Here is a 15487-nt window from a genome sequence, read left to right as displayed (position 1 = left end):
TACCGCTGGACTTAATCATGGTTTTACACGTTCAGCATATAAAAATACACATTAGCGAATTAGCTAATTAGCTTGGCGCTCGGCGCTAACTATTAACACCTCAAAAACAACAACAATAAAGGCTAAACAGTACAAGAGGGTTCGTGTACTCATCTCTTGTAGACGCACATGGGTCTTGGCAACACACTCAGGATACTTTTCAATTGACATGACTTGAAACTACAGTTGTAAATATGAAAGACGAGGAGCAACAAACTATCTCTCTTCCCCTCTCGCTCTAAAAAATAACGTGCGCACAGAAACACGACCCGGCACGCTTCTGCTCCAGCCCGTCTCATACACAAATTTATTTTCCAGTCTTTTGAAAAAGAGCAAATCTCTCACTCAGTTACAGGCAGCATCTATTATAACGTGCGTGCGTCCGTTAAAGGTGTCCGGGTGGCAGACGTGTCTTGAATTTGTTCCGCTACGAGCGGCTGTCATAAAGTTATGAGGGAAAAATCATTGTTTTTGAGCCTTTATGAATCGTCAAGTGTCGAATCGCGATGAATGTAATAATCGATTTTTTGGAACTCCTCTAGTCACAATGAAATGTAACTGGATCATTCCCTGCTGAAGACATGATTGCTACCTAACAAGTTGGCAGTTACTGATATAAAGAACTAATGAGAGTATGTTGGCGAATCAATGACATTGCTATTTTATGATAAAATGGCAGATTGTTACGCATAGGTTAAATGTGTATTACTGAGTAACAATTGGATACGACACAGCATCATTACCATCGCCCCATGGGGGGCTGCTATGATGCCGCGGAAGGCCACAGTAAGACCCTTGACAGATTATGAACCTAATCTGATTTGCTGCTTGAACTTCTCAACTAAATCTGTCGGGGTCACTGGTATTTGTTCAACAGCAGAGCAACGACTACATCATCGACTAATGATTTAATAAGTAAAAATCTAGATATTAGATGTCTTTTCATTTTCAATGTACTTCCGGATAACAAACACTGTAAACCCCAGTGACAGCTCGAACTAAAATGACGTTGCAAGTGTGCTGCCATTAAAGACATTGATTAATAGCACAAATGCAATCCGACCTAGCGGCAGATACTGAAAATCTGTTCAAGGGATTATGGATTAGAACAATGAGCTAATCCCACAGACCACCAGACTATTAGTGGTGTGGAGTCTCTGCACTCCACTTGACTGGTGATGTGTGGGTGTACTTATGCACCTTTTATTTTTATTCACAGTAGTGCAAGACAGGGAATAGAAGTTTTTGCTTTTGAAGAATAATCGCCTCGAACCACCCGTCGCAAAATTAGGAATACTTTAAACATTTCAACTAGGGCTGCAGCTATCGAATATTTTAGTAATCGAGTAATCGACTGAAAATTTTATCGATTAATCGAGTAATCGGATAAAACATATTTTTAGTTGAAGAGCAATTATGAATATACATAAGAAACAAGACATTTCATTTAATATTGAACCATTTTCAGTCAATCAATGTCTTTATTTTCGATGTACATTGTTGAAAACAGCCAACAACTGCATCTCAGATGTAACTAGAATTTTAAAAAAAATCACTGCTTTCACTCAAACTTTTAGATCTTATTAAAAAAAATAATTATATATATATATTTCTTACCTAAAAATGCCATTACGCTTGATAACACACATCACTTAAAAGTTAGGATTTTTTCCCACGTGTTTCAATTGAATTTCTATTTGTTTCAAGCTATTTTTAAGTTCTAGTTAAGTTTTAAGTTAGTCTAAACTGTAAGTCCTGATAGGATTTTGAGTTTTTGCAGTGTTCAAAATAAATGTATGATACAAGCTGTATTAGAGCACATTAGGGACCAGTGCTACTAGGTGTTTTATCAAGCAATGACGACTGAGCTAACATTGATAGTTAGCATTATTAGGTATTTATTCTACACCCTCATCACTATGTTATGTTAAAGCCTGTATGTAAGACACGTTAGCCACACATCGACAGTGGTCATAATTGATAGAAACCTAGCCCTCCACAGGGCTAACGTTACGTGAGCTAGTGACAGTAACGTCAGTCTTATTTATTAGCGCTTTGCGCTCTTTATCAGCGCTTAGCGCTCTACTGCTTTAAGATGGTGGCTGTTTACTAACGCCGCTGACTCTGCCATTTCGCATCTAGTTTAACATACATGTGATCTCTATGAGACGCATCAGATGCCACCCGGTACCAACGTAGCATCATGCGGGCTAGTTTTTAGCAACGTCGGCGTCTTTGTAGCGGGTGTCGGCTGCAGTAAGTTTTTTTGCTTCTTCCTCGTCAGCGTGTTGTCCTGCATTAAAAGTAGTCCGAGCAAAACGTGATGCTTAGAGCTGTCAAAATAAACGATTACTCGAGGTGAAAAAAATTACTCGGATCAGTTTTTAAACTTGAGTTACTCGAGTTGCTCGAGTATTCGTTTCAGCTCTAATTTCAACTGAGATTCAATGCAATAGGTGCATCATATAACATGGTCTTCATGGTCTATGTATGGATAGAAGACGGCTGTCTTAAAGTTACTGACAGTGACGTTGGCTGCCAACTAATGCACTTTACTATGCACTGCTATGATTTTTCATCTTCATTGTTTGTTTTGTGTATTCGTTTGAGCGCAATACTGCATAGGGCTGCAGATTACCATGATGACAACAAACATCCCGCCTTCCTTCTTAGATACACCACATTGAATCATTCGATTATCTACTGTAAGTGGTTTGATTTGGTATGACAAGAAAGTGATTTGAATTTGCTTTTGAAGTGCACAACAGGGGCTGCGAGGTGGGGTAATCAAACAACATGTCCATCTGCAGGGGACCGGGAGATCATGATTTTACAACACTGTGCGCTGATCTTCATGATCTTCAATAATGCAACCCGCCTGTGAACAGTTTTCCCTGTTGTTCTTACTTCTTCCTTTTTCTGACACAGCATATGTGAATACTTATACTTGTTTATGGCTCGGAGTGCATAAAAGGGGAAAATCAGAAATTTTGACATTAAGCTTAGTCTTAAGTTAGTCTGGGCTTAATTAGTCGGTGGAGTGGAGTTATTTGTTAGTTTTAGGGCTCTGGAGTGGCTAAGTTAGCGTGAGTCAATGGGGTTTGCTAGCATACCAATAAAAAAACAACATATGCATGCATGAGAATCACCGATGACCCATGCAATCAATAGTGTTGGTCATGTTTTCATGATGAAGATAATCAAACTTAACTAGGGCTGCAGCTATCGAATATTTTAGTCATCGAGTATTGGACTGAAAATTCTATCGATTAATAGAGTAATCGGATAAAACTTTTTTTTGTAAAGAGCAATTCTAAATAGGCCTGAACGAGATTGGAAAAAAACTATTGCTGCGATTTTTTGGGGGGGTTGCGATAAATTGCGATATTATATTGCGATATTAAAAAAAAAAAAAAAAAAATATTCAAGACATTTTTACTGGATGACTTGAATAGCTGTTTGGAAAGACTTTTTGGATGACTCATCATGACCACAGTTTACAGTATTCCATCGTTTTTCGCAGTTAATAGGGATCAGAACCCGCCGCGATAAGTGAAAAACCGCGAAGTAGCGCATACCCCCCATTTGTGTGTGTGTGTGTGTGTGTGTGTGCTCAATGTATTTATTCAGATCTGGCACTGGAAAGAGATACATATAAGACATGTTTTTTCTCACTTTTTCCCCCCAAAGTATGATTTTAAAAATTGTATATAAATAAATGCTTTTTAAGCACTTCAAATGTAATAATTATGATCAGTTTTAAACATAACTGTCCCACTGAATCATTTTCAAACAAGAATAAAGAACTGTAGTAGAAAAATGCTTGGCTTTATTAAATGCTTCTGTTTACCTAACATGGCTGTGATTCTTGGAGTGACATGTAGAAATTACAAACTCCTCATAATCACTTCTGGCATTTATTTTGTATGTCTCGAACGTCTCCACATTCTCCCCCCACAGACACACGCATTCTTTCCAGCCCGTGCTTCTTTGCAGAAACTGTTTAACAAGTTAAACGATGATTGACAGATTGCTGCCCGGCTTCTTTGACCAGATCAAAGCCATCGTTAACTTTAAAGCAAGTGCCGCAGTGACTGAGAGCTGTGAAAGGGGGTGAGAGAGGCTGTGCGAGCGAATGAAGCAAATCGAAGGTTTGTGGATTGGAAAAAACAAAACAAAAAAACTATCACACATGCGCCCATCGCGATGGCGATGTTTAAACGATATATCGTTCAGGCTTAATTCTAAATAAACATTCTAAAACATGAAAAAACAAGACATTTTACCAAATATTGAACCATTTTCAGACAATCAATGTCTTTATTTTCGATGTACATTGTTGAAAACAGCCAACAATTGTATCTCAGATGTGACTAGAAAGAAAAACAAAAACAAAAAACCAATTCACTCATAAAACTCATGAAAAAAAAATCTTATTTCTTACCTAAAAATGTAATTACGCTTAAACACATCACTTAAAAGTTAGGTGTTTTTCCCACGTGTTTCAAATGAATTTCCATTGATGTCAATCAATCTTTAAATTCTAGCTATAATTAGTCTAAATTATAAATCCTGATAGGATTTTGAGTTTTTGCAGTGTTCAAAATAAATGTATGAAACCTGCGAAGCACATTAGGCACCGGTGCTACTTGGTGTTTTATCAAGCAATGACTACTGAGCTAAAATTTAGAGCTAGCTTTATTACCGTATTGGCTCGAATATAAGACGGTGTTTTTTGCATTGAAATAAGACTGAAAAAGAGGGGGTCGTCTTATATTTGCGCTCTAGACATTATACCCATTCACGACGCTAGATGGCGCCAGATATCATTGAAGCGATGTTCTGCCATGACAGATCTCAGCTACTCTCAAATTTAACCAGTCAGCATTATTTTATTGCAATGTTTTCCTTATTCAGATTTGTTTTAAGACTACAGTTCACTTTGATGGTTAATGCAGTTATTGCAATTTTGTTGTTTTATCACAATAGATTGGTTTATTTACATTTCAAAAACCAGAAGCCACTCATTTATGAATGTGATTGCACTTTAGTTTACATATTCAAATGTTCAGATATTAAGATTTGAATGAGGCAAAATAACATGCTTTTTCTCTCAAATATATTGTTATAATGATTTGTTTCGGATGTACTGTAATTATTTTCTGTATAAAAAAATAATTTGGTGTTCAAAAAGTCTTTTTTCAAACTTGAGTCTTGAATAAGAGGGGGTCGTCTTATAATCAGGTCCGTCTTATATTCGGCAATAAGGTATATTTTTATTTTACACCTTCATCACTCTACAGCACTGTGTTTTTACAGATTAAATGAAGCCTGTATGTAAGACACGTTAGCCACGCATCGACAGTAGTCATAATTAACAGAAACCAAGCCCTCCGCAGGGCTAACGTTACGTTTGCAAGGTACAGTAACGTTAATTTTATTTGTTAGCGCTGAGAAGTCTACTGCTTTAAGATGGCAGCTGTTTACTAAAGTTGGCAAGTCTGTCATTTCGCATCTAGTTCCATATGCATGAGAAGCATCAGACGCTACCTGCTACCACCGTAGCATCATGCGGGTATAGTTTGTAGCAACGTTGGTATAGTTTGTAGCGGCTGTCGGCTGCAATTAGGTATTATTGCTTCTTCATCTACAGACGTGACGTCAGCGCATTGTCCCGCATTTAAAGTAGTCCGGGCAAAACGTGATGCTTAGAGCTGGCAAAATTAAACGATTCCTCGAGGCGAATAAAATTACTAGGATCAATTTTTAAACTCGAGTTACTCGAGTATTCGTTTCGGCTCTAAACTGCCTGTAAATAATTGAAGCATGAACAGCAACAATTGTAATCCAGCAGCTCTGCAAGGAACAGGCTGTCTAGGCAAGCAGAATGGAGTGACGTCACATCGTTTTTTTAAAAAGTGGGAATATAAGGGACCCTCCATGCCCTAAATCAACCACCCTGACGCAACGCACGGTTTACTCTTTGACCACGACATAGCTTCATTTGAACAGTTAGATCTGTTAACATCCTTTTTATTGGCATGCTAGCAAACCCCACTGACTCGTGCTAGCTTAGCCACTCCGGAGCCCTGAAACTGACACATACAGTGGGGCAAATAAGTATTTAGTCAACCACTAATTGTGCAAGTTCTCCCACTTGAAAGTATTAGAGAGGCCTGTAATTTTCAACATGGGTAAACCTCAACCATGAGAGACAGAATTTGGGGGAAAAAAAAAAGGAAAACACATTGTTTGATTTTTAAAGAATTTATTTGCAAATCTTGTTGGAAAATAAGTATTTGGTCAATACCAAAAGTTCATCTCATTACTTTGTTATGTACCCTTTGTTGGCAATAATAGAGGCCAAATGTTTTCTGTAACTCTTCACAAGCTTTTCACACACTGTTGCTGGTATTTTGGCCCGTTCCTTCATGCAGATCTTCTCTAGAGCAGTGATGTTTTGGGGCTGTCGTTGGGCAACACGGACCTTCAACTCCCTCCGCAGATTTTCTATGGGGTTGAGACCTGGAGTCTGGCTAGGCCACTCCAGGACCTTGAAATGCTTCTTACGAAGCCACTCCTTTGTTGCCCTGGCTGTGTGTTTGGGATCATTGTCATGCTGAAAGACACAGCCACGTCTCATCTTCAATGTCCTTGCTGATGGAAGGAGATTTTCACTCAAAATCTCTCGATACATGGCCCTATTTATTTTTTCCTATCCACAGATCAGCCGTCCTGGTCCCTTTGTAGAAAAACAGCCCCAAAGCATGATGTTTCCACCCCCATGCTTCACAGTGGGTATGGTGCAATTCAGTATTCTTTTTCCTCCAAACAAGAGAACCTGTGTTTCTACCAAAAAGTTCTATTTTGGTTTCATCTGACCATAACACATTCTCCCAGTCCTCTTCTGGATCATCCAAATGCTCTCCAGCAAACCTCAGACGGGCCTGGACGTGTACTTTCTTCAGCAGGGGGACACGTCTGGCAGTGCAGGATTTGAGTCCCTGGTGGCGCATTGTGTTACTGATAGTAGCCTTTGTTACTGTGGTCCCAGCTCTATGTAAATCATTCACTAGGTCCCCTCCGTGTGGTTCTGGGATTTTTGCTCCCCGTTCTTGTTATCATTTTGACGCCACGGGGTGAGATCTTGCATGGTTACGATGCATATTAGTTTGAAAATCGACCCGATCCACCGTATTTTTACACTGGTCTGCCCGATCCTAGCTACTGGTAGTAGTATTGACGCAGGAGGGTCGCGTCTCGCGTCATGTTGTGCCGCTTCTGGGACCCGTCTAACAACTGGTGTGCATTGGCTGATTGACTTTAACGCCCGCGTTTCACTGCGTTTTCGCGGCGGCCACGTTGTCGCTCCGTTGACGTTTCTGGGCTATACTGTCCTACCGTGTCTGTCCGCATTATAGTAGAGAAGACGGAGTAAATATAATGTACACAAAGAAACTGTAACCCGATCGACTCACAGCCTCGAAAAGTAAGGGTTACATTACGTCAGAAACTCGTTCGGTACGCCTCTATTCCGAACCGAGCACCACGTGCCGAAACGGTTCAATACAAAAACATGTACCTTTACACCCTTAACGCCACGGAATTTGTTGAAACCAACTCTCGCGACTAATTATACCCCCGCTATCTCGAACATTAAGTCTAATATGAACAAATCAACTTCCCCTTTAAAGCCTCACACAAAATATGAAACAAAAATGATTAGAAGAATATTAAAGGAAACATCTCTGGTATTGGAATAGTATCGTATCGGCATATGTCGATATCATATAAAGAACGGATCAGAAGTGAAAATATATAAATCGGTGCATCCCTACTAAATAGGGTTATGAACTTGATCTGGGAACAACCTGAACTCCTAAGTCAAGATACCACTGTACTTTAGAGTCTCACAGTTTTAATTGTGTTATCAACTTCCTTGTTAAAGTGATGCTCTGAGAGAATGCGACAGTGTGATTGATCTCTTAAGAGCCTGGCTGCTTTTCCTCCCTTCCCCTGAGGAGCCCCACTCAGAGCAGCACCAGACTATTTTCCCCCCTCTCGGGTGTCACATTTGCACCCCCGTGTCGCCACGTAGGCTGGCCTGTAATTCGTGTCGAGCACATTAACAAGCGAGTCGTTAAAAATGGGATCGCAGGGCACACAAAGCAGTAAAAGTCAGTCGGTTTGCGATGTTTTTTTTTTATACAGTCTGCCTTTGCACCGTGCGTCACCCAGTCTGCTCCCAAGACTTGCTCGAATGGAGGGAAGATGCTCAGTGAGTAAGATGTGCCTTGAATCACATGTGAGTCTGCATCATTCCCACCCACGGTAATTAGACTCCCTATTTACCCGCTGTGCATTAACGGGCCATCCTTCCTGAAAACATTGCGTTCCCTTCTATTAGATCGCATGAGACCCGAGGACGAGTCTCTGGCCGTCAGACAGCCGGCCCGAGCCATGCCTGCACAACAATTACATTATGCCAGACTGAAAGAAACAAGACGATCGATATGGTGCACTGACGTCTGGCTGCCCACTTAAGCTGCTTTCCGACACAGCTAAGAAACGATTTTTGACCAATACGAGGAGCCGGTTGGTGTAAACTTGTTCACACTAATTGAACATCAGACATCTATTTACAAGGAAAAACAATAAACGACACAACAATAATAACAATTTGAAGCAATTCTGAAAATAGGCAACATACTTTAGACATAATCAAAAGACAGGGCTAACTGGGATCATTTTAAACTTGCAGTCCATTTAGCCAGTTCCAGTTGATTTACATTGGTACGCAAAAGTTTGGGGTATCCCTGATAATTTTAAAGATTTTCCTTTGTAAATCAGTTTGTTTGGATCAAAAATGTCAGTCATTAGAAGTGGGAACCTCTTGTCACCTCACGATACGATTTGCGATGATCTGACGATATGGCGATACAACGATTATCGATACATTGGTCAGAACTCATTCTAGGATATTCTACAAACACCTAATAAACAGAAAAACAAGCTTCTGCTGTGAAGTGGAATGAGTTTATCACGAGTAGACGTCCAATCCGTTTGACCTGGGAGGGTGGCAGCGGATCTTGGATCTTTTACATCAATTCAAAAGTGAGACAGTTTCCCAGATAACACTAAGTGACATCTGTTATATACATTCATTAATGCTCATGACAGTTACATGTAATAATTACGATTGTCTTATGACAGTTTTAAGGCGCCACTGTCAGACAAAGTGTTACCAAATAACATAACTAGCAATGAATGAAACAACTGGTACACGAATTGAAGAAATAATTAGCACTGAACATGAATTTTGTCCGTAGTGCCGCAATGCATGCTAGGAGGCATATTGGACGACAAAAGTGTTGACAGCAAGTGGCAGCAGAGGTTGACCGTCTCCATCAAGGGAGCAGTGGTGGCCAAATGAAGCTTCTTGAAGCTTTGCAGCCAATTGGTTCATAGCTTCACGGTGTTTCATTTGGTTTTATGACAGTCTTATGATGCAACTGTCAAATAAAGTGTTAGCAATTAATATCTTTTGGTGTATACACTCACCGGCCACTTTATTAGGTACACCATGCTAGTAACGGGTTGGACCCCTTTTGCCTTCAGAAGAGCCTCAGTTCTTCGTGGCATAGATTCATCAAGGTGCTGGAAGCATTCCTCAGAGAGTTTGGTCCATATTGACATGATGGCATCACAGAGTTGGTGCAGATTTGTCGGCTGCACATCCATGATGCGAATCTCCCGTTTCACCACATCCCAAAGATGCTCTATTGGATTGAGATCTGGTGACGGTGGAGGCCATTTGAGTACAGTGAACTCATTGTCATGTTCAAGAAACCAGTCTGAGATGATTCCAGCTTTATGACATGGCGCATTATCCTGCTGAAAGTAGCCATCAGAAGTTGGGTACATTGTGGTCATAAAGCGACGGATATGGTCAGCAACAATACTCAGGTAGGCTGTGGCGTTCCAACGATGCTCAATTGGTACCAAGGGGCCCACAGAGTTCCAAGAAAATATTCCCCACACCATTACACCACCACCACCAGCCTGAACCGTTGATGGAGCCATGCTTTCATGTTGTTGATGCCAAATTCTGACCCTACCATCCGAATGTCGCAGCAGAAATCGAGACTCATCAGACCAGGCAATGTTTTTCCAATCTTCTATTGTCCAATTTCGATGAGGTTGTGCAAATTTTAGCCTCAGTTTCCTGTTCTTAGCTGAAAGGAGTGGCACTCGGCATGGTCTTCTGCTGCTGTAGCCCATTTGCCCCAAAGACGTACTGTGCCTTCAGAGATGCTCTTCTGCCAACCTTGGTTGTAACGGGTGGTTATTTGAGCCACTGTTGCCTTTCTATCAGCTCGAACCAGTCTGGCCATTCTCTTCTGACCTCTGGCATCAACAAGGCATTTCTGCCCACAGAACTGCCGCTCACTGGATATTTTTTTCTTTTTCGGACCATTCTCTGTAAACCCTAGAGATGGTTGTGCGTGAAAATCCCAGTAGATCAGCAGTTTCTGAAATACTCAGACCAGCCCTTCTGACACCAACAACCATGCCACGTTCAAAGTCACTCAAATCACCTTTCTCCCCCATACTGATGCTCGGTTTGAACTGCAGGAGATTGTCTTAAACCATGTCTACATGCCTAAATGCACTGAGTTGCCGCCATGTGATTGGCTGATTAGAAATTAAGTGTTATGAGCAGTTGGACAAGTGTACTTAATAAAGTGGCCGGTGAGTGTATATCCCACAATACAGTGAGGTCAGCTGCATTTTAATTGTCCAGTGTGGCTTATCTATGAACAAATACCGTTTTCCTGTCTAATTTGATGGGTGGTGTATTATAGACAGGTGCGCCTTATAGTCCAAAAATTACGGTAATAAGAAATAAATGGGGATAAATACGTTCAAGCAGCTTGAGAAATATAAAATAACAAATTTAGCATTAAATATATTTTTTTAAATCTGGCACAGTCATGCTCACTGTAACTCAAATCTCAGAACATTTTCTGTTTGTGTTGTGTCCATTTATGATTGTGGGCTAAGGGTCTTACCGGCAGATTTGGGGGTGAATTTGTCCCTGTTGGCGGCACACACAGCCAGCAACCGGTAGCCTAGGTCCAGGTCAAATCCTTGCTGAGCGGCCACACGACTTACCACCTAAGTAAAAAAGCAAGACATTACAGCATTATTACGCAAGAAAATCTCTTACTGAGGAGTGGACAGTCAAACTAGATTCATCTTTACAGTTTACTAACTCTAAACAAATGTTTTATTATTTCAAACAAGTCATCCGTGGTTCATAACCCTTTGTCCTCCACAGCTTCAAAAAAAGGCGGTGAATTGTCGGAAGAGGCCCAGAATGTAAGCGCTGTTGAGTGAAGGTAATGAAGAAGACTCAGGAGGGTAAATCTTTTAAAGTGGAAACGCCTGTGCTTTTACCTCATACATGACAATGTTGCTCTACTAGCTTCTGACCTGCAAACACACTTTGCTTTGCATTACAAGGTCAGCCAGAGTGCCATGTTGTTCTAGTATCAGAATGATAAAATATAGTATAGGTAGTCCCCGGGTTACGAACGAATTCCGTTTATACGCTGGCGACGTAACCCTGATGATACATTTTTAAAAAAATTAATTACCACCGTTATCGGGATGAATTTGATAACCTTACCTTAGGCCTAAAATAAAGACTCTGAATGAGTGTCACATATTATGTCTGTAACGTTAAATACAATTAGAAAACGATTTAATTTAAAAAAATATATATATTAAAAAAAGGCATGGCCGATATTTTTTTGCCGATTCCGATACTTTGAAAATGACGTGATCGGAATTATGTTATTTATGACATTTATTTATTTATTTATTGTCATCATCATCGGTATCAGTGACAGGTGCAAAATGTGATATGATTAGCCCGAAGAAAGAAAGAACCGAAGAAAGACAAGGGCTGACGGGAGAGGCATATGCTTATCAAGACCTCTTTATCCCCCTGAAGCCAAGGACGCACAATCAAACATGGTAGAGTTGCATACATTACATTACATGAGCTTTTTTTTCCTTTTCTTTTTTCACATGAATTTTCTTCCCTAAAGTTATTGATTTACCATAGCACTTAGGCCAGGGGTGGGCAAACCGGTCCTCGAGAGCCGCAGTGGGTCCTGGTCTTTGTTCCAACTGACCCAGCACAGATAGTTTAACCAATGCTGTTTCAGAAAAAATGAGAAGCCCCTGACTGCTATCGACTGATTGCACTTCAGATTGGTGAAAAGGTATCCTCTTAATGGGTTGCAACAAAAACCTGCATCCCTTTGTGGAATAGTTTGCCCACCCCTGACTTAGACAATGTTATCGATTAGTGTGAGTTCATCGATTAGGGTGATAGTCAGATTTGTGTTGGGAGGAATAGCCGAGGGAGTCCTGATGCCCACCTCCGATATATTATGAGATACAGTGTATCACAAAAGTGAGTACACCCCTCGCATTTCTGCAGATATTGAAGAATATCTTTTCATGGGACAACACTAGCCACGTTTACATGGAGCCAAATATTCCAATTGCAATCGGTTTAGATGTTCAAACCGAATAAATGTGTTCCATATAAACACCTCATTCGGAATGAACAGGCCCAAACCGAATGGAATTTCATTCCGTTTCACAGGGGTGGAATATTCCTTTTCCCAAACCGATTACAAGTAAAATTATATCATGTAAACAGGGAAGCGGAATGGTGTCTGGTTGCTTTCTTTCTGCACATGCTCTGTACTGACGTGGTGACGTAAGTAACGTCACTTGCAACATGGCTTCCAAGCACACGCACAGCGCACCTAATTGGAGTCCGGCGGAAAGTTTATATCCATGAATCCCTCCACCAGCCCACACAACTTTTAAAATGAACGGCGTGTCATTCTGAAGTTTTGTTTCCACTCGAAAAGTTAAAACAGCAGCTGATCTGACGATCGATCTCCATGTTTTGCACCGTGACGCTTTGTTTTGATTAATCTGCGCATGTCAGACGGCAGTTGTCAAACGTCCTTTCGGAATAAAGGCAGACACATGTAAACGCTGGATCGGAATAGATGAAGTGACATGTAAACAGCTGATCTGAAATTTCCATTCGGAATTATTTGAATCGGTATGAATAAAAGACAGCATGTAAACGTGGCTACTGACAAAATGACACTTTGACACAATGAAAAGTAGTCTGTGTGCAGCTTATACAGTATAATAGAGTTAATTTATTTTCCCTTCAAAATATAGCCATTAATATCTGAACCCCTGGCAACAAAAGTGAGTACACCCATTTGAAAAAACATAAATCCCTAAATGTCCAAATTGAGTACTGCTTGTTATTTCCCTCAAAAATGTCATGTGACTCGTTACAGGAGTGCTGTCAGCATTGCTGCAGAGATTGAAGAGGTGGGGGGGGTCAACCTGTTAGTGCTCAGACCATACGCCGCACTCTACATCAAATTGGTGTGCATGGCTGTCACCCCAGGAGGAAACCTCTTCTGAAGACGGTACACAAGAAAGCCCGCAAAACCATGTCCTATGGTCTGATGAGACGGGTGGGCCTTGTTTGCTTTCTGTAAAGCTGAAAAACTTTACGTTTAGTGAGGACAGGACACGTCATTTTAATAAAGTAAAGTAAAAAATAAGATACTGTGAGGTACAATAAGGTACTGTTTGTGCGACAAAAAAAAAAAATGACTGGAGACAAAATGGCGGACGAGACTCTATTGTAAAGTCGAAATTGTGTAAATCGAGTACGTCGCAACCTGGCGGATTACCTGTAACACTATTTTTAAGTCACTGGCTGCCTTTAAGATCAATAGACTTCCAAACCATTTGAAATTGGAGGCCTGTGTATTAAGGGTGTAACGGTACATGAATTTGTATTAAACCCTTTCGGTACGGGGTGCTCGATTCGGAACGGAGGCGTACCGAACGAGTTTCTGACATAATGTAACCCATACTTTTCGAGGCTGTGAGTCGACCAGGTTACAGTTTCTTTGTGTAGATTATATTTTCTCCGTCTTCTCTACTATAATGAGGACAGTATATAACCCAGAAACGTCATCGCTGCGACAACGTGGCCGCCTCGTTTCACTACGTCAATCAGCCAATGCACACCAGTCGCAGTGCGGCCGCGTATTAGACGCGTCCCAGAAGCGGCTCGACGCGACGCACGCGAGAAGAATGGCAGGGTTATTGTTTGACGAAAGATGCGACCTTCCTGCGTCAATACTACTAACGGTAGCTCGGATTGGGCAGACCGGAAGTCACTCGTGTAAAAATACGGTGGATCCGGTCGATTTTCAAACTAATACGCAATCGTAACCCACTTTTTGAGTCCATCAGATCTCTTGAGTGGTAGATCGGGGGACAGTTGACTTGTCTTTGTTGATTTACTACTGTTTTCTCTGCTATAATAATAACCAACACGGCCCCGTGTTCAATACAAAACCCTCCTACCACAACAAAATAAGTAGGAACTAATATTTACGTAGGAACTAAAGTTATACAACATAAAATATCCAATATAAATGAATACTATATTGCATTTGTACAATATAAACACATATAATAAAGTTTTTGAAAACCGTTCATAAAAAAAAAAAAAAAAAAGATTCATTGAGGCATTTCATTTGTAAAATACATGTTAAAATCTTTGTCATTGGGATTGCTTTTCTCTTTAGCACAGGACTTCTTTTTTCTTCTTCCTTTCAGAAAGAAAGCTGACCAATACGTGGGGCCTGAAAGGCAAATTGTTGTTGGATTATTATCTTTAAATACCCGCTACTTTTTGAGCAGAAGTCTAGCTTTGTATAGGCTAATGTTCCTATTGTTGAAAGCACAAAAGTGTGTAATAATCAACTAGAACATTTATATTTTGCATTTTGTTTTCTTATTGTACCGAAAATGAACCGAACCGTGACCTCAAAACCGAACTGAGATTTTTGTGTACCGTTACACCCCTACTGTGTATATAGATATTATATCGTAGCATATCGATATCGTTACATGAATTGGCCTATACTGTGATGGAAGGTTTTTTTTCCATGTCGCACAGCACAAATTTACATTATTTCCTCTAGGGCAGCGGTGCCCAAGTCCGATCCTTGAGAGCCCCTATCCAGCTTTTTTTCCATGTCTCCCTCCTCCAACACACCTGAATCAAATGATCAGGTCATCAGCAAGCTCTGCAGGAGCATGATAACGATCCTGATTATTTGATTCAGGTGTGTTGGAGGGAGACATGGAAAACACGCTGGATAGGGGCTCTCGAGGGCCGGACTTGGGCACCCCTGTTCTAGGGAATATTGCACTACATCTTGCAAAACAGTGGTACCTCGATGAACGCAGTTAATTCGTTCCGGGACCTTGTTTGTAAGTCGAAATGGTCGTATGTCGTGCAGGATTTTCC

At 40.7% G+C, this 15487-nt stretch overlaps 1 protein-coding gene across 6 annotated transcripts in view; it reads right to left on the bottom strand.

Moving 5' to 3' along the window:
- Positions 1 to 15487, bottom strand: part of zmiz1a (zinc finger, MIZ-type containing 1a) — a 509241-nt gene that overhangs the window by 73986 nt on the left and 419768 nt on the right. For all 6 annotated transcript variants that reach the window (XM_057849271.1, XM_057849277.1, XM_057849276.1 and 3 more), the window contains one exon: positions 11112 to 11217. In XM_057849271.1, coding sequence (XP_057705254.1) covers positions 11112 to 11217 — 106 coding nt within the window. The remainder of the gene's footprint in view (positions 1 to 11111; positions 11218 to 15487) is intronic.

Source organism: Corythoichthys intestinalis, chromosome 10 (assembly GCF_030265065.1).
Source record: "Corythoichthys intestinalis isolate RoL2023-P3 chromosome 10, ASM3026506v1, whole genome shotgun sequence".
NCBI classification, from domain to species: Eukaryota; Metazoa; Chordata; class Actinopteri; order Syngnathiformes; family Syngnathidae; genus Corythoichthys; species Corythoichthys intestinalis.
This window is presented reverse-complemented; position numbering and strand designations above follow the sequence as displayed.